The 26,146-nt window shown below is 39.3% G+C and overlaps 1 protein-coding gene and 1 long non-coding RNA gene across 2 annotated transcripts in view; one reads left to right on the top strand and one right to left on the bottom strand.

Moving 5' to 3' along the window:
- Positions 1-20,898, top strand: part of LOC104911435 (uncharacterized) — an 80,679-nt gene extending 59,781 nt beyond the window's left edge. Inside the window, exons 6-8 of the mRNA XM_085227347.1 lie at positions 13,972-14,076; positions 16,466-16,536; positions 18,449-20,898. Of these exons, the coding sequence (XP_085083473.1) occupies positions 13,972-14,076; positions 16,466-16,536; positions 18,449-18,517 (245 nt within the window). The 3' untranslated portion in view covers positions 18,518-20,898. The remainder of the gene's footprint in view (positions 1-13,971; positions 14,077-16,465; positions 16,537-18,448) is intronic.
- LOC146544096 (uncharacterized) lies at positions 9,259-23,095 on the bottom strand. The gene is made up of 3 exons (XR_014884228.1): positions 22,909-23,095; positions 15,433-15,541; positions 9,259-13,766 (listed from the first exon to the last, which is right to left on the bottom strand). It is a non-coding gene; the product is annotated as an uncharacterized LOC146544096 (long non-coding RNA).
- Between the last annotated feature and the right edge of the window lie 3,051 nt (positions 23,096-26,146).

A 26,146-nucleotide genomic window follows, 5' to 3' on the forward strand; every position in this document is an offset into this window, starting at 1 on the left:
GAGCTGGCTGGAAGGAAAAGCTGTTGTGGGAGAACCCTCAAACCAGCTGTTGCAGAATCTGTAAACTGTCACCACCTGAGCCAGGGCTGTCCATGGACTCATCAAAGATCTACCTTCTTTACAAACGAGTGCTCCACCAACTGACTCAAATCTCTCCTCTGAGTGTGCTAACAGTCAGCCTTCACCACCACTTCCCAATAACATCATCCTCCTTTGCAGCCTGAAGGATAGTGGTCTGGTTAATTTCCAGTGGAGTAAATGTTAACAGCAGTGGGAGTTCTTTCCCTGTTTTGGAAGTAACAATAATGAATAAAAAAAATGAGGTTGCCCAGTAACAAGGTTTTTTTTTTTCATGTATCTTGGAGAATGTAGTGTTCTTAAAGATTCAGTTCCAAATATTATCCCAAGGAAAAGCTACCTGGTCTTTTATTCCAATGCATATTATTGTTTACAGGTATTTGGAAGTGTAAGTTACAATCCAAATTTTTTAAAGTCTCAAAAATTTTTTAATTTTCTGTTCATTTGAGTACTTCTGCCTAGTAATGACATATCTGACATTTAGCACAGCAGCTGTCAAAGGAGAGAAGGTTATATGAAAGAAGTAAAGCTAAAATTTTTGTGAGTTTTTATGTTGCTAGTTTAAGCTTCTCATCTGATATTTTAACTCTAGCTCAGTCAATTTCTAAACTGTAGTTTTAAGTTATTTAAGTGTTTAAATAGGATTTAGTTTTTTAACATTTTATATTAATTAATAATAAAATTTTAAGACAATTTTAATAAAATCTTTTAAGACAAGGACAAGCCCTGCACTTTTTTGAAAAATATTGATACTTGAAGATATACTGCAAAACCAATTATTTTAAAATAAATTATAGTGGAATGGCAGAGAGGACCAGTAGTGATGTCAAGGAACACACTGTGAGGAGAGCAGTGCCAAAAATTCAATACTGACAGCTTCATATACTATCAGTATGGAAGCGAGAACTTTCTTACACTAAATCATTTTTTTCAGTGGAATTTGGAATGAGGAATTTGATTCTTCCAAGCTGAATTACAAAACATATAGTTGCAATTTTGTGATTAAATTATGTGTATCCTATGGCACATATACCAATCATTCACAAGACTACCAAGAAAGATACATTAGGAACTTCTTACCATGCAGTTACCATACAGGACTTTTACAGTGTCAGTGGTATAACAAACACATAGGTAAAGCAGGGAGAACTGCCTTTTTGTTGTTGTTTTTTTCCCCATACTTGGATGGAGAAGTTCAAAAAATATGTGACTGTTCCCCAAAAGCAGCCAGGTGCACCATCAGTTCAGTGCACTGAAGAACACCATGCCTTACCAGATAGAAACAAAATTCCTTTCTCTGTGCACCTATTGAAAAATGCCATGATTATTTTTTTTTTCTGTTCTACGTTATCTAAACATTTAGAAATTAAACTTTTAAGCCTGGGATGAAATATGAACATCTATAGTTCCTGTCTTTGAGAGGTATATTTAAAAGATTGTTGGTACATTTAGGTGTATGAAATATTACATAAACAAATTCTGATCCTATTCCTCTCATAGATTCTTTGTTTCTTGAACATCTTAGACTTTAGAAAGTGTAAGGAAAATATACAGGCTTATAGACTCTGCTTCTCCCTCTCTTTCTCTAATCTTGAACCCAGCTCTGAAACCTGGCAATATCTTTGGTGTATGTACAGTTCACTGGGGCACCAACCAGATTGCTGCATTACAAATTACTATTAATAAATCATTGCAAAAACTCAAAGAGTTTAATTGTGTTGGAATAACAGATCTACTATAGAGAGAATGCACAAGGGGTGAAATTGCACTACAAGATTGGCAACTGTTTGCCTTTAATATTAATAGATTAATTAGACAGTGCATTTGAGACATGATTGCCTGGAAATTTTTTATTTGCAAACCAATGCAGTGAACTCAACAGGATGAAACTCTGGTTGTCAATGGTTACTCTGTAGATCTTTGAAGAAAATAGTTATAAAAAATATTTTTATAACTTAGAAAATATCGGCATCATCATTACATGCGCAAATGTAATTAAGAGTCAGTTCAGTGAGTGTGATATTTTAAAACACTCTCAAGATGTATAATGTCAAATCTTCTGTCATGCCTTCCAAACGTAAAGATTTGCCTTGGCCTCTCTTAGAATTGTAGAATCATAGAATCACCAAGGTTGGAAAAGACACCAAGATCATCCAGTCCAATCATCCACCTATCACCAATATTTCCCACTAAACCATGCCCCTCAGTATAACATCTAAATGTTTCTTGAACACCTCCAGGGTCAGTGATTCCACCTGTTCCAGTGCCTGACCACTCTCTCAGAGAAGAATTATTTCCTAATATCCAACCCAAATCTCCCGTGGCACAACTTCAGGCCATTCCCTCTAGTCCTGTTGCTAGTTACACAGGAGAAGAGAACGATTCCCAACTCGCCACAGTCCTCTTCAGGTATCTGAAGAGAGTGATCTCTGGAGCCTCCTCTTCTCCAGACTAAATAATTCCAGTTCACTCAGCCAGTCCTCATAAGACTTGTGCTCCAGAGCCCTCAACAGTTTCACTGCCCTTCTCTGAACATGTTCCAGGGCCTTGATGTCTTTCTTGTAGTGAGAAGCCCAAAACTGAACACAGTACTCAAGACGTGGCCTCGCCAGGGCTGAGTACAGAGGGATGATCGCTTCCCTGCTTCTGCTGCAACACTATTTCTAATACAAGCTAGGATGCCATTGGCCTTCTTGGACCCTAAGCACATTGCTGAATCATGTTCAGCGAACACCAACCAACACCCTCAAGTTTGTTTCTTCTACAGAGTCTTCCATCCACTCTGCCCCAAGCCTGTAGCAGTGCCTGGGGTTGTTGAAGCTAAAGTGCAGGACCCAGCACTTGATCTTGTTGAACTTCATCCACTGGCCCAGCAATTCAGCCTGTCCAAATTATTCTGTAGAGCCTTCCTGCTCCATGGCAGATTGACACTTCCTGACAATTTGTTGTCATCTGCAAATTTACCGTGAGTTCACTCAATGCCTTTATCCAGGTCATCAATAAAGATATTAAACAGGACTGTCCCCAGTATCGTCCCCTGAGGAACACCACTCATGACCAGTGGCCAGCTGGATTTAACTCCATCCACCACCACTCTCTGGGCCCTACCATCCAGCCAGTTCTTTACCCAGGAAAGAGTTTATCTGCCTAAGACGTGGGCTGCCAACTTCTCCAGAAGAATACTATGAGAGACAGTCAAAGGTTTTGCTGAAGTTTAGGTAGACTCTGTCAACAGCCTTTTCCTTATCCACCAGGCAGGTCACTTAATCATAGAAGAAGATCATGTTGGTCAAGCAGGACCTATCTTTCATGAATCCATGCTGGCCAGGTCTGATCCCACAGCAGTCCCACACATGCCATGAGATCTCCCTCATGATGATCTGCTCCATAACGTTTCTTGGCACTGAGGTCAGGCTGACTGGCCTGTAGTTTTCCGGATCCTCCTTATGACCCTTCCTGTAGATGGGTGTCACATTGGCAACCCTCCAATCCTCTGAGACCTCTCCAGTTGACCAAGAACACTGATAGATGACGGAAAACATCTTGGCTATCAGCTCCACCAACTCCCTCAGCACCCTTGGATGCATCCCATCTGACCCCATAGACTTGTGGCAATCCAGGTAGAGTAATAGGTCTCTGTTTCCACCTAAATTGTGGTGGGTTTATTCTGCTCCCCATCTGAGACTTCCAGGTCAAAGATAGAGTATGCTGAGGATAACTGTTCTGACTTTTAAAGACAGATGTAGAGATGACATTTAGAACCTTAGCCTTTTCCTCATTCTCAATGGTCACGTTCCCCCTGCAAGTTTCAAGACTTGCATTACCCCACTGGAGACATATGAGCCCAATGGAATCTTTTTAAGCATTTTTTTGTTAGTCATTGCAATTACCAAAATCTGAATGAAATTGTCTACTTCATTAACTGATCAGTGGAAAACAACCCGGATGAAAAAGAATGCAAAGCAAGGGAACCAGAAAAAATATGATTCTAAAATACATATAGTTGTACAGTACTGAGTCAGTGCAGCTGGGCGTTCAAGATGCCATTCAGGCTAATTGGTGATGCACCATCGATGTTGGGGTGATGTGTTTGAAAATAACGAGACATGATTGCAAAACATAGCTCCAGTAATGTCTACCAAGTACCGACACTGTAAAAAATAATTGCTGCACTATTTGGTCTGTCAAACCTAGCAAAAACAATATCCTTAACTATCTTTTCTTCTGCATCTTGCTTCAGTTTTTTATGTATATCTTGACTATCTGCTTCTTTTAACCCTAAACAGTGTTCTGTGGGGAACTATATAGTTATTTGCTCCAATCAACATGAACTGGATTATAGAATGGGACTCAAGGTTTGATATTGAAAAATGAAACAAAAATTATAGAAAAACCACAGCACTACACTAGTATGAATTTATTTACAAAATGAAGCTGTTAGCCTCTAGCTAACTTGCTCTCTTCCATCTCAGAAGCTGTCAGACCTATCATACCTTCTAGTTAATTAATAATATGCAGTAACATATCGTGAGGAAATCTGGCAGGATTTGATTTAATCCAATACGATTCAAGCTTGTCTCAGAAATATTCCTAAAAGGCACAGTATGAAGGCATCATAGTTGAGTAGCAAAATAGACAGAAACATGCTCTATAAGAACAGTGTTTCATGATCTGCATCCCCAGCTATTAAACTGCTGTTTTGCTAAAGAAGTGTCTGCTAACCTCACTTTCCAGACATTTTATTAAAAATGAAACCAGCTTAAGCAAAAATAGAAAGGCCTACGCAGATGTTTCAAATAACTATGCAAGGATTTCTGAATTCTGGCTTTGACTTGAATATCACCAATTTAAATTAACTTAAGGGAAACAGAAAAAAAAATAAGGGGGAATTGTATGGGAACTGCTGAATCACGGCCTGATTGACGACCTGAGGCAAGCAATGAGTCAGCCATGGGAGGACAGCTGAAGGCAATTCATCTGTGCTACCGGAAGGGGTGGAGCCTGGCTCCACCTCTCCTAGACCCATTTAAGAGCTGACTACCACAGAGTAAGGATCTTTTTTGGAGATTTCTTCTCTTGGAGTGTTCTCAGCAAGCCCAGGATAGGGGTATGCTTTTCATCCACTCTTCTTTAATATGATAACCTGTTTAGCCTAACTTTCTTGTGTATTTCTTAATTGTAATATTTGTATATTCATTGATTACACAGGAATAAAATAAAAAAAACACCTAGAGCTACTCTGTTTTCAGAAATAACTACTGGATTGCCTTTATAATTTCAGGAACTATTTGCAGAGTTCATAGCATTTGAGATATAGTGAAGGTCTCAGCTTCAATTGTATGCAAGTCATTTGCAATCAACAGTGCGATATTCAGTCCAAGCACTTGGGCTAGGGTTACTGGAGTATTTTGTTCGTTTGAATTGCATTAATCTTTGTACTTATTTACCCAAGATTTATGGGTTACAGTGATCTCATATTTAAGGAAAAATGGAGAATGCTACTTTAGGTCCAGGCTCTCTCTGCGGCCTTGGATGAATATTGTCACTATGCTGCACCTCAACTATATCTCAGATAAACAGTGTTTTTTCCTAACACCCACAGGTGCTCTGTGAGGTTAACATTTCCAGTAGGGTATTGGAAATCATCAATTATCAGCACTTAAGATGCCAAACAAGGAAGTGGGAAACAAAGGTGAAGTTCCCTGCATACTTCAGGTAAAGCAGGGGAGAAAACTGGTCTCTATGCCTTGGATAACTAATTTTGGGGTGAAAAACTTATTTTCCAGTTAGAAACTCTGCCTAAAAATATCTAAACTCTATCTGAAAAATATCCTTCACTGAAACTACACATTTCCTAGAAATGCAGTTTTCTACAAATAAGAGTTTTCAGACCAAACTGCAACACTGAAGAGCTCCACTCAGCTCTAGTGATTAGCCCATGCATGATAGAGCCCACTTGGGCAGACCTCTGGAGAGGTGATGGGTGCCAGCTAGGGTATTGTGACAACCAGCAGAGCTCACCACAGGGTCGCTGAGTTTGTGTTATGTTGTTGATTTGTTTTACTTCATCAGAAATAGTGCCAAAACCAAAGCACAATGAAGTAATAATAATGAATTAATAGGAGTAAACTCAGGATCAGAGTGACTGTTTCTGACTCTCCTGATACAAAGAGGCAGAGAGACAATCTTGCTGTTAAAGTCATCAGGTAATTAGTTAACTTTATGTGCTCTGCTGAATTTTTACTATTTAACTGGTAAAGGAGAATTAGCTAGTAATTCTCCACCCATGTCCTGGGGATCCTGAACCATGAGTATGTTACACCCTCTCTAATGTCATGCTTAATGAGAGTCCATCACCATGTAAGTTAGAATCATAGAATTACCAAGGTTGGAAAAGATCTTCAAGATCATCCAGTCCAACTGTCCACCTATACCAATATTTCCACTAAACCATGCCCTCCAGTGTAACACCTAATGTTTCTTGAACACCTCCAGGATCGGTGACTCCACATCTCTCTGGGCAGCCTGTTCCAGTGCCTGACCACTCTCTCAGAAGTATTTCTTAATGTCCAACCTGAATCTCACCTGGTGTAACTTGAGGCCATTCCCTCTAGTCCCGTTGCTAGTTACACAGCAGAAGAGGCCAACCTCCGACTCTCCCCTCAGGTAGTTGTAGAGAGCGATGACGTCTCCCTTGAGCCTCCTCTTATCCACACTGAGCAATCCCAGTCCCCTCAGCCATTCCACAACTTGTGCTCCAGACACCTCACCAACTTCTTTGCCTTTTTCTGAAAAAACTCTAGGGCTTTGATGTCTTTCTTGTAGTGAGGGGCCCAAAACTGAACTGAACTTGTACCCAAAGCGTGGCCTCATCAGAGCCGAGTACAGAGGAATGATCACTTCCCTGCTTCTGCTGGCAACACTGTTTCTGATACAAGCTAGGAGGTCATTGACCTGTTTGGCCATCTAATCAGTTGTACTAATAGAATGCTCATAATGAAATCTGTTTTTTGATCATGTAGTGCTCCTGCATGTGTATAACCAGAAGATGACAATTGTGTAGTCAGCCTTTCCAAAGAGGAGGACTGTATTTGTTACCAAACTTCATGAGGAGAATAATGAATTTGTGCATGCTTCTCCTGTATGGTGCAAAATGTCAAAATAGCCATTATTTTCTTTTTTAATGTACGTGTAATGTTACACGTAGTATTGAGATCAATCCAAAAGTCATGAGGCTCCATATTCATTTCATTTGTGATAAGATGATAATGCTAGCAACAGTGATTCTTAATCATTTGAATATGTGATAAAGAAAATTGCATGAAACTTCAAACTGGCAATGTGTGGGGGAAAAACATATCTTCACCCTGGAGGGGCTGAGTTAAGCCTCCTGAAAGCAACGACTTTCAAGACTACCCAGGATTTTCTTTTTACATTTCTCTCCTCTTGCTGTGCACCTCGCTTTATGGATTGCACAAGCCTTTTAAAGTATCTGGTGTGTTCTTCCTGCGCACCAGAGGAAAGAAAGTTGTGAAAAGACAAATTATGATGCTACTTCTTTCCTTTTCACAGAACCGAACTCGGACTTTAGTTTTGCAGTTAAAGCTCTTAGAAATGCAGGAGCACAGCTGGGTTGTGGTGGATATTTAGATGCCTGTTTCTCTATAATCTTAACACCACCAGTGTGCTTTCTTGTATAAGAAAAAAAACTTTGAAGTTCCTGCCAACCAATAATAGTGAATGTCAGTATTTTGATACATGGAGCAGCTGGTATCTCCTACTAATATTTCAGTTAGCAATATGAATGCTGGTTATAAATATTTCTGTGCGCTTTGGGAGTTTACAGTTGGAAGGCTTGACTGCAGAAGAACTGGAAGGGCTAGCATTTTCTGACATTGCCTGAATATCTCTTGAAACAACAATTAGACAGGATGACATTTAGATACTACTCATGCATGTGTTCATATCACGAATAAGATCCAGCACTGGCTGTAACTGAGATGTGCTGTTGCTTCAAATTTTTAGCCCCTCCTTTTGGTTGCTTATAACTTCACAAAAGTGATTGTTCATAAGTTTTCTCCCTGCAACTTTCTATTTGGAGAGTAGATTTGTTTTTAATGATTTCACCAAAAAAGTGTTTGCAGCAAAGCTGGATCTCTCACACAATTTAATGCATTTGAAAGGCTGGAAACATCCATCTGGGGAGCCAAAGTGCTCCATTCATATGCTTTAACTCATTGCCCAAATTCCAGAAGAGCATGCAGTTGGCTTAGAAGCAGTAAAGTATTATTAAAAGTTAGTTTCTAAAATCCCTGATAATTTCGATAATATGCATGATCTTGTATAGGTGAGGAAACTTGGAGCCTGCAGGTAGATGAAAACTGAGTCAAAGGGAAGAGTAATGACCTTCTAACAAACTCAGAGATTACTTGTTTGGATTTTCCTCTTCCCCCTTACTGAGACAGTTGAGTAGCTATTTCACTTCATCTTAAAAGCAGAACTGAAAGAAGAGATCGGTCCTGCCCTTGGCTTGCTCTAGGCAGCAGTGCCCATCTCTGATGGGGAGTACTACTCTCTATTTCCTATTTCTGTGCATTCTTCCCCCTCCTATAGTTTTGCAGTCTGGCCACGTAAAAGAGCCTGTGAATATTTAAATCTTGAAAATTAATGCAGAAGTGTTAGAAATACTGTCATACCTGTTTGAAGAAAACAGGTAGCCTCTCCAGAATGAGAGGGGAACAGCAGGAGTGTTTTTTCTTAATGTAAGTTTAATTACAGTAGCCAAGTAGCTCAGCGCTGGCAGAGCATAAGTTGCAGCTCCCTTTTATGATAAACCTGCCAGGAGAAATTTCAAATTCCTTAAGATATGTGTCTAATAACTGGTGTCACCCCTCAAAGGCAGAAGTTTTTGCTCCATATCCCTTTCCACTTCAACTTGCTCAGTTTTTATTGGTCTGTGAAAATACGTAGCAACAAATCCTTTAAAATTAATAACTTATACAATGAAGTTAGATTAATGAATTGCTTTATAAAACAGCTTAATCAATGACAAGGCTAAATGCTGCAGTTCACAAGTTCTGAACTTAGAAGTTCACAAAATAAATCATCTCTGTTTATGCACACTGGGTTTATGCAACTCACCCAGTAAGTATAACGTTCAGTGAATGCGCAGAGATTCAATGGAAGTAGAACAGAAGAGCCAATAGATGGCACTACATGTAATTGGTTAACAGTGCTCACTATTTTTTTCATTAAATTATGTAATTTTTCAGGGCTATTTGTGAATGCATCAACAATACTCAATTTAGTGTGTGACACAATGTTTTTTTTTTCATGCCCATGAGTAGCATGTCTAAAATTTCCAAGGCCAGTTTTAGCACAGCTATAGTAGCTTGAATGGGGGCTCAAAATATTTTATATCTGGAAGCTGCTTTTTTTTTTTTTTTTTTCCTCTCTGCTTTTTCACTGACTATCAAGACTATTCCAGGAACGCCTCCCAGGCATGCTAGCATAGAACTTCTGGTAGGTGCGTGATAGTTTTCGGCTGTGTTCCTGTAGGAGTGCTGGGCAGCAAGCTGGGGCTGTTTTATTGACTGCATGCCAGTATCCAAATCTGGTGCTAAACTTAGATGCCTGCTGTCAGCAGTACTACTCCTCAGAGTAGCACTTGCAGGATGAGGTGTTACCTCCACAGAATTGCACATATTGCACAGCTGCTGCAAAGCTGACAGTGTGAGTGCTCTAGAAGGGTATTCAGATATCACAGCTGGCTTTGCTTGGTTCTAACCCTATTCTGCATCACAAGGACCATCTTCAACCAAGATACCAATGGTGTAATTCACAGCACAAAGGAAAAAACCTTAAAAATAAATGGCAATTTTATTGTATTATAACTACAGTTCTGGGGGGTATGGAAGGTTGAATCTTTCTGCCCAAAGATCCTTTCTGGCAATGCTACCTACCATCTTCTGGACATTGTAATAAAACCAGTGAGGAGCTGTAAACTGGTTTTATCTGCTGTTCTTTTCATCAGAACTTACTAGGTTCTCCAGTTTCATTCCTTCTGGTTCTTACTAACTTGTGTTCAAAAATAAAATGTTCTCATCAGCTATAGAAATTATATAATTATTTCAACTGTGGACAAGAAATGTCTGTCTTCAGGGTGATCACAGAGTTGTAGGGGTTGGAAGGAACCTCTAGAGATCATCTAGTCCAACCCCCTGCTAAAGCAGGCTCCCTAGACCAGGTTGCATAGGTAAGTGTCCAGAAGGGTCTTGAATGTTTCCAGAGAAGGAGATTCCACAACCCTAGTGGGTAGCTCTGGTCATTGATGGATTAGTATGTCTTGTGAACACTAACAACATCTATACAAAATTATTATTTTGCCTCTGGTTTTCTTCTGCCAAACAGGTCAGTTGTCCACTGCACATTATACTCTCTTAACACGTGTTTTTCTTTTTTGGACAGTGCATCCCCATTGGTACATCCTTGAATGCCATTTCTACTTTGAAAAAAATATTCTGGGTTTTAATTCTTTTAGGTTACTATTATTTAGATATTGTAATAGTATTAGTACAATTACATCTATTTTAATGAAATTTTCCTGGGACTATGTATTTTAAAAACATTATTAGTAAACAACCAAATCAATTTTCTGACATCTAAATGAAATATTTAATTTCCAGGAGTGTGGAGATAAAACTGAGTTGTTTTGAGGTCAATACTTAAGAGTGTACAAATTATGAAGGAGCCTAAATTCCAATGCTCCCAGTAGATAGTGCTGGCCCCTGAAGTAAGAGTGATGCCAGAGGGGCAATAGGGGCATTCAAAGGATGGGAAAGAAAAGTATGTATTTTTCTTTATTCTGGTGAATTGCCATTCCCATTTCCAGTCTGTTGTTGTAACTGCTGTACCACGAATATGCTTTGTTGTCTGTTCTCCAGGAAAAGAGACCCATAACAGCAACAGAGAGTCCTTGTGCCAAGTGGCCGAGAGAGAGAGAGAGAGAGAGAGAGAGAGAGAGAGAAACACCCCAAGAAAAACTACAACCGTTATGCATAAGTCAGCAGACATACAGCTGCAAACCTAAGGAACGTTTTGTTATTTTCCTTAATTGAATAGTATTTAGGGATACTAAATCTGGACTTTTGATGCAAGCAGCCATTTAGGAAAAGAAACAAATGGAAAAATTGCAGGACTATCTCCTACCAAGAAAATAATTGTGTAAATCACAGCTTAAAAGACAGATAGAAACAGAATCCAGAAAAACAATCAAAAACAAAAGGCAACATCATAGTCTTTTAATTACAATTTTGGAGGGAAAGGGAAAAAAAAAAAAAGAAAACGGTTGGAAAAAGACAAGTTGGAAATGGATGATTCCTCCCACAGACCCTTTCTGGCAGCACTACATCTGTGTTTTGTAACATGGTAAATGTCACAAGAATCCTTAAGTTGTTCTCTGATTGAATTTAGTCACCAAAATCTGAACTTCCACTGCTTAAATACAGACTAACAGCACCATTAACAGCACTAGAGCCAAGCTGGAGAACACTGCTGCAGCCTGCCATGCCAGCCGCAGAGCCTGGTGCAGTGCTGGGGCCAAGGGCAATGTAAACTACACACGAGTGTAAGGATCAACAACAGAAATCTGATGTTTTGCTCATTTAAAGAATTAACCCCAACAGATGACATTGCCATGCCACATTCAGAGATCAGGCAGTCAGGAAAATGTCAGATGTGGGAAATGCCAGGGGCTGCAAACCACTTGGTTTGCCCACACTTATGGTACTTTATTCATTTGGAAAGTGGTAATGAGGAGACATTTAGTTAAAGACTGATATTTAAAATAACAACCACAATTTTTACAAGCATTGACTTGTACCAGTTAATAACTGTGCCAAGAAAATAGAAGGTATTTTTAACAACTAGTTCCTCAATCTGAAAGCCTTGACATGTGAACAAGCTACTCTGAGAATAACAAGTTACCAGAAGGCGATGGCTAAATTCAAAATTGCACCAGTGTGGCTCCAGATCAGCTTGAAATATATTTAAATAAATCAAACAAAACCTGTATTTCTTCCAATTTATCCAAAGTTTATGCAGAGTTCATCTGAATTGACTCAAATTCACATGAACCTGTTTAAAATACATTTAAGATATGCTGACACGTTGGCCAGGTCCTGAGTCCTGCAAGTGAGGGAGCACTCTGCGGAACCTTTCTAATCTCATGACCGCAAGTAAGCCAGAGCAGGAGAGAATGTTTGTCCTTGTTAATAAGGTGGCCATCCACATGGTTATTCGGGCTGGGAAGAAGGGCTTTGGGGCCATGGAAACGAAGGGGTGGTGGTAGAGACCAGCCATGCCCTGGGCTCCTTTCCTACACTGGCAGCTTTAAGCTGGCAGCCATGTTCAAAATAGACAGACTATTTGCATGGTAAAAAAGCAGTAACAGAGAGCTGCAGAAAATTGTCTGGCTTCTTTTTTCCTTTTTGTTGACTTTTTCACACATAACATTTTCTGTGACTGTTTAAGTCTGTGAGAAAAACCGAACTCTGCTTATTAAAAATATGTGTGTTTCTGAAGGGATACACATACTCAATATAACCTTCATTATGATGCTTCTAATTAACCAATCTGCTTCACAATAACACATCTAGCTGTCACCAAAATCAACACTTTTCAGCTATTAATAGATTAAGGAAAGAATGCTGATTTCTCCAGGCTCCTCTTGAGCTGGTCTCATTACTTTGTGAGCCAGATGGCGGCAGGGCCGGGTCTGTCAGCACCAGGAGGAAGACGACACCCAAGAAGTGCCAAGACGCAGCCGCATCCAACAACCCATGCTCTGGGGCAGCTGTTTGCCCTTCCCGTGGAGTTAACTCCGTAGAGAACCCAAGAAGCCATCAACTGAACTAACTCCGTTTGATTTTTCTCACCTCTCCCCCTACTCCTCCCGAAATCACCTCTGAAACAGTGCTGGCGTTCGCCTCCAGCTGTGAAGGAGGTAGCTATCTCTTCGTTCCAGGTGCCCAACTAATTGCTTTTTTCCTTTACGCTGATGGATTTTACTGTCTCTTCTGAATTGGCAGAGGGGTTGCCAAGTTGGAAGAGATACTGCCATCTCCATCCAAATCGCTAGAGACATTCTTACTGCAGGAAAAGTCTAAGGAAAGAGACAAGCATGTTTTCACTCTGATCAGTCAGAATGTGTGGCTCAGGCCCAGCCCCACGTGATAGCAAAATCCAAGAGCAGAACGTACCTCCTCACACCTGGCATAAAATGGCTTTTGAGCTGAAATTACAAGATTTTTTACAAAAGTACAAATTACAATTTTGTAATTCCTGTTGGAAATAAATTCAAGAACCAGGGGGTTTTGTAAGAGAATTGCCATTAAAACTTCCAAAAATAAAATGATGCCTTCTGTTTTACATAACCATTCTCCCAAATTTTGACTTTTCATTAGAAATTTAAAAAAAAAATAAATCAATTTGACATGAAATTAAAATCTAAAATTTTCTCATTTTCCCTTTTCTCTCCTTGCAACTGTGCAGGGAAGGGTTCATAGAGAGACAGGGCTGAGCCAGGTTCTCCCTCCGTAAGGATGCAGAACGGAACAGACCGAGGCCATGCTGGAAATCTGTTCTTGAAATTTTCCATTGTGGGGAATCCTGCCATCTCTGCCAGTAGCCTGTAACAGTAATTTACTGTCATTATTATTTGCAAGGTTTTTCTAAAGTCAAACCTAAATCTTCTTTGCTGCAAATTAACCCAGTGTCATCTTATCCTTCCTTCATGCTGAACAATTTATTACTCAGCCTCCATTTTGTATATTGTAATATTGTTAATGTGTCCCTCTCTTCAGTGTTGTCTGTGCATTCTTTCTTGCCTACCAGGATGCAAAGCTGAATGGGACTGTGGAGCAGGTGAGGCCAGGCAGGACCCACAGCCCCATCCCACTGGTGCCATCAGCAGCCATAGCAACAGCCTCACAGATGAAGGTAAAACCGTTGGCACACAGACACAGATAAAAGTCTGAGAGCTCTAGTTATAGACTCAAGTTACAGAGTTTAAATATAAAAGGTTTTCATGCAGACTGATGTGTATGATAGTCTCATGTAATTAAATGCTGTAGAAGACATAGATTAATAGTAATGAAGGCCATTTTAGAAAGCCAGCTAAAATTACCCAGAAAACAAATTGAGAGATGGAGAATGGAAGCACAGATAGGGGAATTTATCTGAAAAAGATATATATCCTGTCCTTCGTCTGAATAATACTGAGAGAGGGGAGGAAAGTAGTAATACCAAAATAGTAATCTGCCAAGATAAAGACAATAAATCCTATAGTTTTTAAGAAGCAAAATAAGCTTCAGCTGGTAACGTTTGTGAAAACCAACCAACGAGCAAACAAAAACAACTATGCCACTATGAGGCATAAATAATTGGTTCTGCAGTTTATAGGACCTTCAAGAAAGCAAATTTTCCCATCAAAGCAGGAGACTCCCAGTTTAAGACCTAGACTGATACATTTGTTAAGGCTGAACTTATTTCAGTTACTCATATACATTCTTGGTGGAGTCAGTAGACAGAAGGATGGATGAGGAAATGGAAGAAAGCCAGGCAGTTGAATTATTTTGACTGAGAGAACCAGCTAAAGAAGTCAGCATAGCTGAAAAGCATCAGAATGGGCATGTGAGAGAGGATTCAGATTTCTCTGCCTCTTAAATATAAAAATGTCTGAAGCTTGTACATCAGCCTAGAGGTAAATTGCTTATAAAAAGCAGCTGCAGACCTGACTGCTGACCTGGAAGGAAATACTAGGGCTAAGCAATAAGACTACAATCAAAGGAGGAAAGAATTGATTGATAAAGAAAACAAATGTGTTGAGAAGTATTAAGATAGAATGAGAATCTTCAAAAGTGAAACTGAGTTGTACCTGACAAAGAAAATGGAAAAAAAAATAGGCAAAAGAAAAAAGAAGTTGGCCATAATGCATTGAGAGTGGAAGAATGATTAAAGAGAGACTGAGTACAGCTTGAAATATAGGTCCTAAATTTTCAATAAAGATACACTGAAATACTTTCCTACATTTTGAAAATATGAATTGTAGAAAAAGACTGTTGACAATCTCATAAAATCAGGAATTATGCCAGAGGACTGGAGAACATCAAATACAGCATGTATTTTTAGGAAGGAGAGGGCAGAAAAGTGATTCCAGCAGCTACACTCCAGTTCATAATCATCCAGGAAAGCTGGATGCCTGGAGAACTGAACATGGGAGCAGTGTTATCAAAGGCACAGAAGTAAGAAAAAGAGGATTTATTGAGCTAGGGAAGAGGAATGAAGGGTCCCTACACTCTTCTCCCAGCAGCGTGCCTGTTGTTAACACAGGCGGTGGAGTCAGACGCACAGCAGAAGGGTTCCCACTTTGCTTTATGCATGCAGAGGAGTGCTCTTTCCAGTCCTGTAGATGGGAAAATAGACAAAATTCACCATGAAATCATGAAGAAAGAGCTATTAAATTTAACAGGCAGTATTAGTCTATGAGGAACACTGAGCTGAAAATAAACCTATGCTAGAAACTAATGAGGTCTCCAACTATCAGAAAAAAGCTATGTTCTCAAACTGCCTTCCTACAGAAACAGCAGGAACAAAACCCAAAAAATAGACTCTAAGATATTCTACAATGGAAACAGATAATTTTACAGAAGGGATTGCATAGTGTGATTACTTGAAACAGCAGCAAGACAGACTTTGTAATTAAAGAGGGCAATCCCAATTCTTCTCTCATCTTTCTCTGCGGATAAATGCACTTTGTGGGTTAATCGAACATTTCTGTTTTCCATGGCAAACAAGATGAGAACAATATAATGCCTAAATATGAGAGTTCTCACAAATAGCACAAGGCCTTTCCATATGAATTTATCAAGAAAAAAAAATTGTCTTTAGGCTACTGGGTAGCCACAGAATTTGCACTTTCAATATTTAATGTACTTATGTCAAATGAAGCCCATCTGTGACCTGCAAATTACCAATTAACTGCTGCAGACTGACATCTCCAAGAGGCAGCGCTGAGTCCCCACAGTTGTGCAAGTGTGCTCCAAGCTGTGACCTGCAAACATGGCCTTTGGCACCCAGGCCAGAGAGCTGACCAGGGTTCAGTGCAGCTCTCTTCTCTGCTCGTTTGAGTGTCCTACTCAGTGCCCTGCCTGGCTGTGCATGCTGGAAAGCTTAAACTGTATATCCCAGTTTCGAATTGTATGAAGATGAAAGAAAGACCAGAGTGGTCACCTGGCTCTGAAGAAATTTAATTCATTTCCTCCATCATGTCCCTGGTTAACTTTCCTCAGTGGACTGTCTATAAAATGACCAAGAAATTTTTTTCCAGCTTATAGGATAAAGGAAGGAGAAACAACGCATCAAAGATCACAAGAAGAGGACATTTTTCAGTGCAAAAGGGTAAGTACTGCACACAGTAGGGTTTCATGTACATAAATGCCACAGCAGGCAGATTCTATTTGTCAATACACGTCCATTAGTTTAATTTGCTAACGAAATATAATGAAAATGCAATGAAAGATAAAAACTCCAGAAAAAGTAGCAGGAGTTTGGCTATTCATAGCTAGTGGATTTAACTCTACATTTACACAAGAGAACTTAAAACCTAGACTGATGTAGAGTCCAGATTCCCTGTGTACTATCACTGAAATCTGAAGCACTCTGCCTTTGCCCTGGCTAGTCATAATTCTGCACTACCCTCCAGTTGGGCATCTAACAGTATTAAGTCCGAGACTAAGACGTTCTCAGAAAAGGGATATCCCTCTGATTTTCCACTGGGAAGGGCAAAGCAAGGTGCAGTTTAGAAATTCAGTGCTAAGTCCTTGGACATTGCTTGTCCTTTCCTGTTGGTTTCACATGTATAAAAGCAGCTGCCGCAGTCTGAACCCTGGAGGACTGGGAGCTTTGGAAAGCTGCAAGGCATCACAGAAAATAAGTTTAGGCAGCACTGTGGAGAATGCTGTTGCTGGAGAGTGAGGGCTGGTTGCTTTATTCTGGAGAAGCTTTTTTTAATCTGTTTCTTGGCCCTAACTTTTCTCCTCAGCAGACCCTCCGGCTGCTGGCTAGTGACTGACAAGTAGGCCCCAACCACTGCGCAGACCACCACAGCAGCCCAGGGCCCTTCAGTGAGCCCTGCTGTGCTGCTCAGCTGGTTCCTTGCCTGCAGTGATTGACTGTGAATTTTAATGACTTGCCTGAGATTGAGGAGGATTCTCAGCCTTTCTTCCCCTAGTTAATGACAGCATGCCTGCTAATATGGGATAAGCTCCATACAAACCAGCTCTTTTCCCAAGCTAAAATAAACCAAAAGATTTCAAAGACATTTCATGCAGATTTTTAGGGGAAAATCCTGCCTGTACTTACCTCTCAACATTTTAACCTTCATTCCTTCTCTAACCCATCCTCTGTGATCTGAGGGAAACAAAAAGCACTGGGGAACCTGTTTCCTTATCTCTCAATCTTGAATGCCTTTACTTCAGCCCACACCAAAACTGCAAGGAACACTGCATAAAAATTATTTTTTGTTTGTTTTGCAATTTTCCTTCAAACATATTATGTGCTCTGCTGAGAGCATGGCATCATCTCCAACAGGAATGGTTTGAGATAGAATCATAAAATCATTAAGATTAGAAAGGACCTCTAAGGTCATCTAGTCCTGCCATAAGGTGAGGGAAAGGTGCAGAATGCAGCCTAAAGGAAGTAGCTGACATAGCCATGTGATTTAATTACTAACAGATCTAGTAAAGATTTGTCTTTACGTCTATTGTAAAAATCGGGTCAATTTCTGTGTTCTTTAATCAGCCTTAACAACAGTCACCAGCAGCTCCACACAGCCCGGGTGGGATCCCCACCAAGTTCTACAGACTTATTCTGAGATTTTTAGTTTGCTCATGCTGTTCTAGTAGGCAGATATTTCAAATGTGCCCACAGAGAAAATGTGCAGAAAGAAAAAAAAAAAAGAAATGTTGATATGTGAAAGTTTTTATTAATACTCTTATAGTAGAGCACTTATTAAACACTTGCAGGGAAAGATCTCTGAAAATACTTGTGTGTTGGTCATTTGCAGCAGTGGTTGGGTTGTTTTAAAAGAACTTCCTCATGGATCACTGCTTACTTATTAGTTAATTATTAGAGGTAATTACTATGTCCTGGCTCTACAACACTTTGCTGGTCAACACTATCTATCTCTTGGTCTGTTGGCCATCCAGGTGGCTCTCATTTCCTGTGGCTGCAAATTTCTCCATCTGTATATTTTGCAGGAAGTTCTTGTACTTTCATGGAGTGACCCATACACTTTGCCTTATTCTCACAGGTAACACTTGAAGAGTATTGTATATGTGCCATGGAAGAACAGAGAACATTTTTAGAAACGAAAGTATGACCAGTCAGCCTTGTATCTGCACACTCCCATCCCTAAATATCTCTTGTGAAACCTTTTGTCTTTTCTCCTGACACCGTGCTTTTCTTCTTATCCACTTTTCCCACCAAAATGCTTTCAGGAAATATGAGTGTTTGCATCTTGTGATCCCCTTCAGTTTAGCACAAACTGAATCATGCTGTAGAGTTCAGCTGAGTAATAAAATATAATCTGGTTGGCAGGGGGTATTAGAGCGAACCACATCATTACAGATCCTCTTTTAACTCAGTTTAACAAGTCGGTCCTGAGAAGTTATTTATTTTAGCTGTCAACATCTTGTTTCTGATTTGACAGCGATCAAATCTCTGTTAGATCCTAATCTTATTCTTCTTACTCCATTTTCAAATATTTGAGAGCCTCATATAAGCTATATCACTTTTTGTCAGCAAAATTATTTATTTGACATTGATCATTCACTGAAAGACACAACAATGTATTTTTAAATGCCTACAACAATTATTAGCATGAACTAAGGACGGAATAAATAGCAGACAGTAGTGAAACGTCAAGCGCTGAAAGTCTGAATCGTTGCTACATTGAGCATGAATTGTTGCTATATTGAGCATGCTGATCTGTATACAAAATGAGAATGTATTTCATAATTAGAAAAACTCAGCAACACATTCTTAGGTGCATAGATGTCACAGCAACAAGTCATTAGTTAGCGACTGATGTTCTTGTAGTGTCGATTGGAGACCTCACTCACAAGCAGAGTGCCAGTCTCACCTCAGCTATGAAGTTATAAGAGTTTTTTTTATTGTAACTATTGATGCTGGGAACTGGGGAGGGAAAAGCTATTTATTATCTGTCAGGAAGTTTCCACCTCCACTTGAACAGTCCTTAGACTTCAGAAACTCTCATCTCTAGAGAATGCATTCTCTGATTTTTGTCCAGCTCCATAGGCCCAGACATTAGTGTACCTCCAACACTCCACACTGTTTGCATTACACTTGACAGTAACATTATTTTTATGCGTTTGTAGACTATTCTATAAGACTGCTATAATAAGTAATTAAAGCTTGGAAAATGTCTGGAATTGTGTTGAGCATAAAGTTTAGAGTGTTATTTGGAATATGCAAATCATTTTTTAATTGTGGGAAGCTTAAGACTTTAGGTTTAAGACACATTTGAATTAAAATATACCACCTACTGATTTCAGAATTATTCATTTAGTATGCATCTGTCTCTTGGGCCATTTGTGAATGCTGGGAAATCTCATTCCAGTAAGGGAATGTGAATGCAAGCTCGGTTTTAATGTTGGTACTCATCTCAGACCACTTAGGCATGTTCTTCCATGGACAATAGTGGTAAACTCAGTATGCAGTATATTTGTGTTAGAATGGGGCCAGCTGGTGTATTTAAAGGTATCCACAAAAGTGTGAAAATCTCGTCCCCAGTGGGGAGACAGCTGATCTAGTCAGCTTTGCATCTAATTGCCTGTTGCAGACAATCCTGCACCAGGAGTCAACAAGCAGCCACTGCCTATGCTGCCCATCCTCACCGTGTTGTGCTCTTGTCAAGCCTTGCAACTGCAAGGTGTAGAAAACACCTTTCATGGTAAAATAAGGTGAAACCTTTCTCCACTGACTGCCTCTAACACAACTGACAGTGCAGTTCCCATCATGTCACCTCAAGCATATTCACCCCTGTATGGGAAGTGGGCAAATCTCTGCTTTACTATTCATGCAGCTCCCTTGCTAGCTGTGCAAAGACTAGATCCTCCCCAGCTGATCAGTGCCATTTTTGCTTTAATGAAAGATGATGGTTTAAAGAAAAGAGAAAAAAAGCCTCATGTATTCTCTCTCCTTCTTCTCATGAACAACTGACAATCTATGCAAAGGGGTGTCATTTTTAAGATTTTCTTTAACAAAAATAAATGTGGCAGATACTTATTCTGGAAATCCTAATTTGTCAGAGCATCTCTTCACCAAAGTTATATGTCTTGTACGTTGAGTGGATTTTGACACTTACCTCTTAGTTTCTTGTTACACTGATTCATTGCTTTTATTTTGAGATCTCATCTTTCAGAAACTAGCATTTTGGGGTGCAAATGGAAAATGTGTTGCCTTCTGATTCTCTATGCATGAGTTAGCCTTCTGCAATGATATACAAAGCCTGTTTCATGCATGTATATTATATATATAAACAAATCTATATTGCCCTTCATCTCCTCGTTACAGCAGAGAGTTTTGTATCTTTACATTATTTTTCCTTCTTTTAAGGAACATATTTCATATCTTGTTACAGTTTATGAAAGTGAACAGCCTTTGAATTCTTTCTAAAACACTAATACATTTATTTTGCTGGATTTCTTTGCAATTTCATTGCGACTTTTAATTAATTAAAATAATAATACTTCTACATTTGTTTGTTTGTGCACAGAATGGGAAATAAGCCTGATATGTTTTTTTGGCTGTAGAAATGCTTTTGAGAAACACAGTGATTTCTCTCATTGTTGGAGCTACAGATGTTAAGTTCTTTGGAGCTTTCCGTGGTGAATAGCTGGCATTGCTGCAGAATTTTCTGCATTTCAGAGCAACATTTCTCTGCAGAAATGGATGAAGAAGACTTAAAGATGGAAAGATGGTTGTAAAACTAAAGAAAAATGTTATCTTAAAATAATTAGTCTAATGAGGTTATTTCCTATGGATTTGTTTCTTATATTTGCATACTCCGATACTAAGTAACTCTAAAATCTAGATATGCAATTTTGTAGCAGAATGCTCTAAAAGCAAGCTGTGAAGCAAACACAATGGGATCTCCCTTGTTGCTCCCTCCTGATGGGGTGAGACACTGCTACAGAAAATGTATGTCTGGAGAAGGCATACAGCACACTCCCAGCAAAAGAAATTATGGGCCATGACCCATGTTCCATGAAAGGTCAGTGCATTTAGGATGGACAAGTCATGGGTCGGTCCTCTTAGCAGTTTGCATCATGGCAAGAGCTGTGGAACTCAAGTTGTACGTTGTTAGTTACCAGTATGAAAATTGAGCTTGTTTTGTAGTTACAATGGTGATCTTGCTGGATATCAGTGTTGTGCTGGTGTGCACATTTCAGACATCAGTTCCCTAAGTAGTGAGGGACCCCAGGCAGATATTTATCTCAGTTTGAAACAGTGGACTGGCCTGAAATGGATGTTCGATGCCCCCTCCTTTGTAGCAAAGCATTCAACTGACTACCAGGAACTGTCAGATGGAATTTCAGGCAGTTCTAGGGATTTCCCCAGGCAACAATTTGTATGCTCCAATATGTTGATTAGCATCCTGGATGGAGTGTCCTAGAGATACTCTGGCTGCTCTTGCTGTGGAACTGATCAAAATGTACATAGATAAAATACTTGGAAATAGTAGAAATTATTCCTGTAGTTGCAGAAATTGTTATATATATAAAAAAATATATATAATTATTATTATTATTATTTTATATGCAGTTAGAGTACTTCCCAGCCAGTAGGGGCTCAATGCAGTTGTGAACAAGTTCTTCTGTAGAAGATGGGAACTTCCCTCTTCTGTGATCATGTTTCCAAAAGCAATTCTAGAAATTTGTGCCCTATGTATTTAAAAAAGCCAAATGGGGCTAGATGGAAATAGGTTCTAAGCGTTCAGGAAGAGCACACGGCTGAAGACAGATACCCAAAGACAAGAAGTAAAGAAGACTGAGCCAGAATCTTCTTGTTGGTGCAGTGGCAGGACAAGGGGTGACAGACACAAACTGAAATAAATACAAGAGATTCTGCCATAACACAGGAATAAAGCTTTCTAATTCTACATGTGGCCAAACACTAGCACTGGTTGGCCATAGAGGTTGTGGCATCTGCACCCTTGGAGTTACGCACAATTCAACTGGACATGGCCCTGAGCAACCTGCTGTAGTTGACCTTGCTTTAAGCACGTTGGACTGAACGATCTCAGGAGATGTCTTCCAACCATTCTGCGATTTTGTGAATCTGTACATTTAGTCTAGGGGTATTTTTATATACTTTCTGATTTAATATTTTGTCCTTAATTGTAAGGAACATGCCACATCTCAAAAGTAGCATTTCAAGAAGTTGTTCTCATTTGAAGGATTTTTATCCGTATCTTAAACTGATTTTCTTACATAAATTGTTGTCACGGAGTTAACAAGATCAATTTACGCCCGTGACAGGGGGCGGTAGGCCCCTGCCCTCCCCTCCCCACCCCACAAAATGGGAAGGAAGGGAGGAAAACAAAAACAGTGGCAACAATCTATGGAGGAAAACTTATTTTACTAACTGTGATACCAGAATGCAAGATAACACAATATAATACAATCTGATTGAAATTGAGACTAATAAATCAAATAAAATAAGAGAGTTCCTGAGACTGATTCAAACCTGAAAAGCTTGGAACGGCCAGGAAAGCACCCTCCAGCACCCACTGCCAGGCAGTAAGAGACCGCCCCACCCGGAAGGGCCAGATCCCTTGACTTCTGTAATGTATAGGGATAGGTGCCTGGAATTGGAGCATTAACACTTTAACTCCCAGTACACTACATGATGTTTTGATGCGGAATACTGAGAACCAAAAACAACAACAACAAAAAAAAAACCATAAAACCATGACAATTGTAAATAACATATTTGCATTTTTGTCTAATATTTAATCAAATTTGCTTCTCAGAAAATATGCGCATGAGGAGCTTGGACCTTTATTTGTAAATCTGAACATACCTAAATATCAGAGACTTTTATCTGAATAATCACACTGTACAAGTTAATCTTACTTAATCTTTTTACAGGGCTTTATTTTGAAATTCCTGCCAGGTAATAGAAAATTTCCCTAAGACTAAGAAAGAACTTTAAAGATATATTGCCATATTGTTTAGATGTGAGATATTCACAATGAATTTGGAGCATGGATTTCATACTCTGACCTGATTCTTACCTAAAGTTAAACTAAGAACATACTGAAAAATGCAAAGTTTATCTTTTGATCTTCAGCTGTGCCTAATTAGCACAGGAGTCTTGTTTCCAATAACAAAAAGAAAGCTCCCGATGAGAAATTTTTTTGTTGCTTTTTATTTTATTTTATGGTGTTGTTTTTTTCATGTGTGAAGTTAAGCCTGTAGAATAGTTAAATTAAAATTATATTTGCTTTGTCAAGAAACTCTCGAAATAGCATCTTTGTAATGTAGTAAATGGAAGATGAATGAGCAATATTCTTAGCAATAGGAAAGTGTGGCTCAGAGTTCCTTTCCACACTGAAGTGTTGGGATAAAATGCCAGTGAGGTAAATAATGCATCAATAATGTTAGCAATGTTTCCTTAAGTTCCTTATGCAAAACAAACAAGAAGTTTACTTAACGTAGGCATAACTATTCCCCCTATTAGTTTTGATCAATTGCTTTGTGGTCATGTTCATTAGACAGCCTAATCTGAACCGCAATTAGATTTTATCCTTTTAAAAGACAAAGCAGAATCCCAAGGCATTAATTAAAGAGCCTGACTACAGTTGGTTGCAAGATGGATGTTGCATCCCCTTTACTGATGACTCAACTCAGCAAAACAGAGCACTTTAGTTTTAAGTAGCAAATACTCTAGCAGTAATTGAATGCAAACTTTTGCTCTGGTGCAGCTGAAAGAAAGGAAATCATTTCATGTGTGCATTCTTGAAGACATGAAATCCTCATGAGAACCATGTGAGTAAGCTAGATTTACATAGGAAAAGCTGCAAGTATGATCAAAATGAAAGAATGATCAAAATGTTTGAAACAGGGGAAAGTGATTGATAAACATTCCTACGCTACTTATTTCCAGTGTTGTTTCTTTCAGATACAGAAAAAAATAATACCTGGTTTTCAGATCCGCTGCAGTATCCCAATGGCCAAAAACAATTCATTCCTCGGAAATCGAAAACCTCATTACTTTCTTACTACACCTGAAAACTATTGGTCAGCTAGAACATTAATGCATGTTTCAGGCAGAAGGTTTGCCTCTGCAGATGGAAGGAAGCTGTCTGTGGGTAAATAAATCCAATCTATTACTTACTACATGGTTCACTATCTCAACAAATGCTCTCTGATTGCACTCCAAAGTGTCCCCGAGTCCTCGCTTTGTCAGAGGCTACTCCCTCATGCTATTCAAAATGTAGTATGCACATTACCCTTCCACATATGAATAAATCAGTATTCTCCACTGCCCTCCTCCAGAAACCACAAAAAGCCTTAAAAGAGCTACCGGTCATTAAGAAGGTCTGATACCACCATGCATGAGACCATGTAATATTGAGTGTTCCAGGTTTAGGACTCCGCTTCTCCAAAAGTTTCCCAAAAATATGAAAGGGAACTCAAATACCTGACTTTAAAGACAGTTAAAACATGGCGCCTTTATATCTGGGTCTTTGTGGATGAGATTATGGCCTTTCTCAAGCTCTACGGGGCCCTGTTAGGCCCTTAGTTCTTGTGGTAACTTGAAGAAGGCTCCAGTGCGAGCTGGAAGTTAAAAGTGAAATACGGGAGCGTTAGCAGAAGGTTTAAGAAGAATACACATGTAGGTGAAGGAAATTAATTTATATGTATTATATGTTATTAAAAAAAAAATCCAGGACTTGTTCTCATCTAGTGTTTCTTTGGACTTTCCCTTTCCAGGAGTTTGAAATAGTATTACCTAGAAGAAGAGGAAAAGGCTGTTCATTGTCAGTGAGGGAAAACTATATTGCAGACCTTGGCAATAAAGGCCTGCGGCTTGACCAGTCTTCTCAGCATGCAGCCAGAGCTGCTAACTCAGCTATAAGAGAGCCAAAGCACACACGGAGTTGTGTTTTTTTTTTTTTTTTAATTAGCTTATTGTCCATTATTAATAGGAAACTCATGGAAAATAGAAAATACAAATGGTAAACAAACACAAAAGCTTATTTTTGGTGTGTGAGCTACAGAAGAAGGAGGTACATGCAGCCACAGGGGATTATCTCCCACTTCTCTGAAGTTCTCCCCATCAGTTTACGCACAGAGTTCACTGCAAGGTTTACCTGCTAGAAGCACTACGGCAATACTGCATCATGCCCTTGCACAAGTCAGAGGGAATGGCAAAGAAAAGCCTTGCAGTTAGGGTAAGGAAGATTAGGAAGATTTGTCCTGAACACATGTCCTGTAGGACAAGAACAAAAATGACAAAAAAACAGAGTTCTCCCATGATATCCAAGCAGAGCAAAAAAGTCAGAGGAGGGGACGACCACAAAGATCATCGCTGAAAGATCATAGCTTGAACAGGCTTTGCTTCAAAGCAAGACTGCTAGCATAAGGGGACAGAGTTTAATAATAATAGTATTTTCTTCTTATAATGATCTTCATACAGAAACTCATAGCCCATTCGACATCACAGATATTATTCAGCAAAACCACCTTTGCTGTGTGTTTTCAGGAAACAACTGGCAAGGAGGACTATGCCCCAGAAGTGTATGCTATACATTACTAAAATTAGAGGACTTTCAGGAAATTTGTCTAGGAAAAGGTGGAAAAAAGAGGAATAGCTCTGTCCAGCTGGTAGTGATTATGATGTTTGTTGTTTATTTTTTTTAATAAAAGGTTTTCAGACTGAAAAATGTTTCAACCAAAACATGGGAAAGCATCTGGAC

Source organism: Meleagris gallopavo, chromosome 6 (assembly GCF_905368555.1).
Source record: "Meleagris gallopavo chromosome 6, MGAL_WU_HG_1.1, whole genome shotgun sequence".
Lineage (NCBI taxonomy): Eukaryota > Metazoa > Chordata > Aves > Galliformes > Phasianidae > Meleagris > Meleagris gallopavo.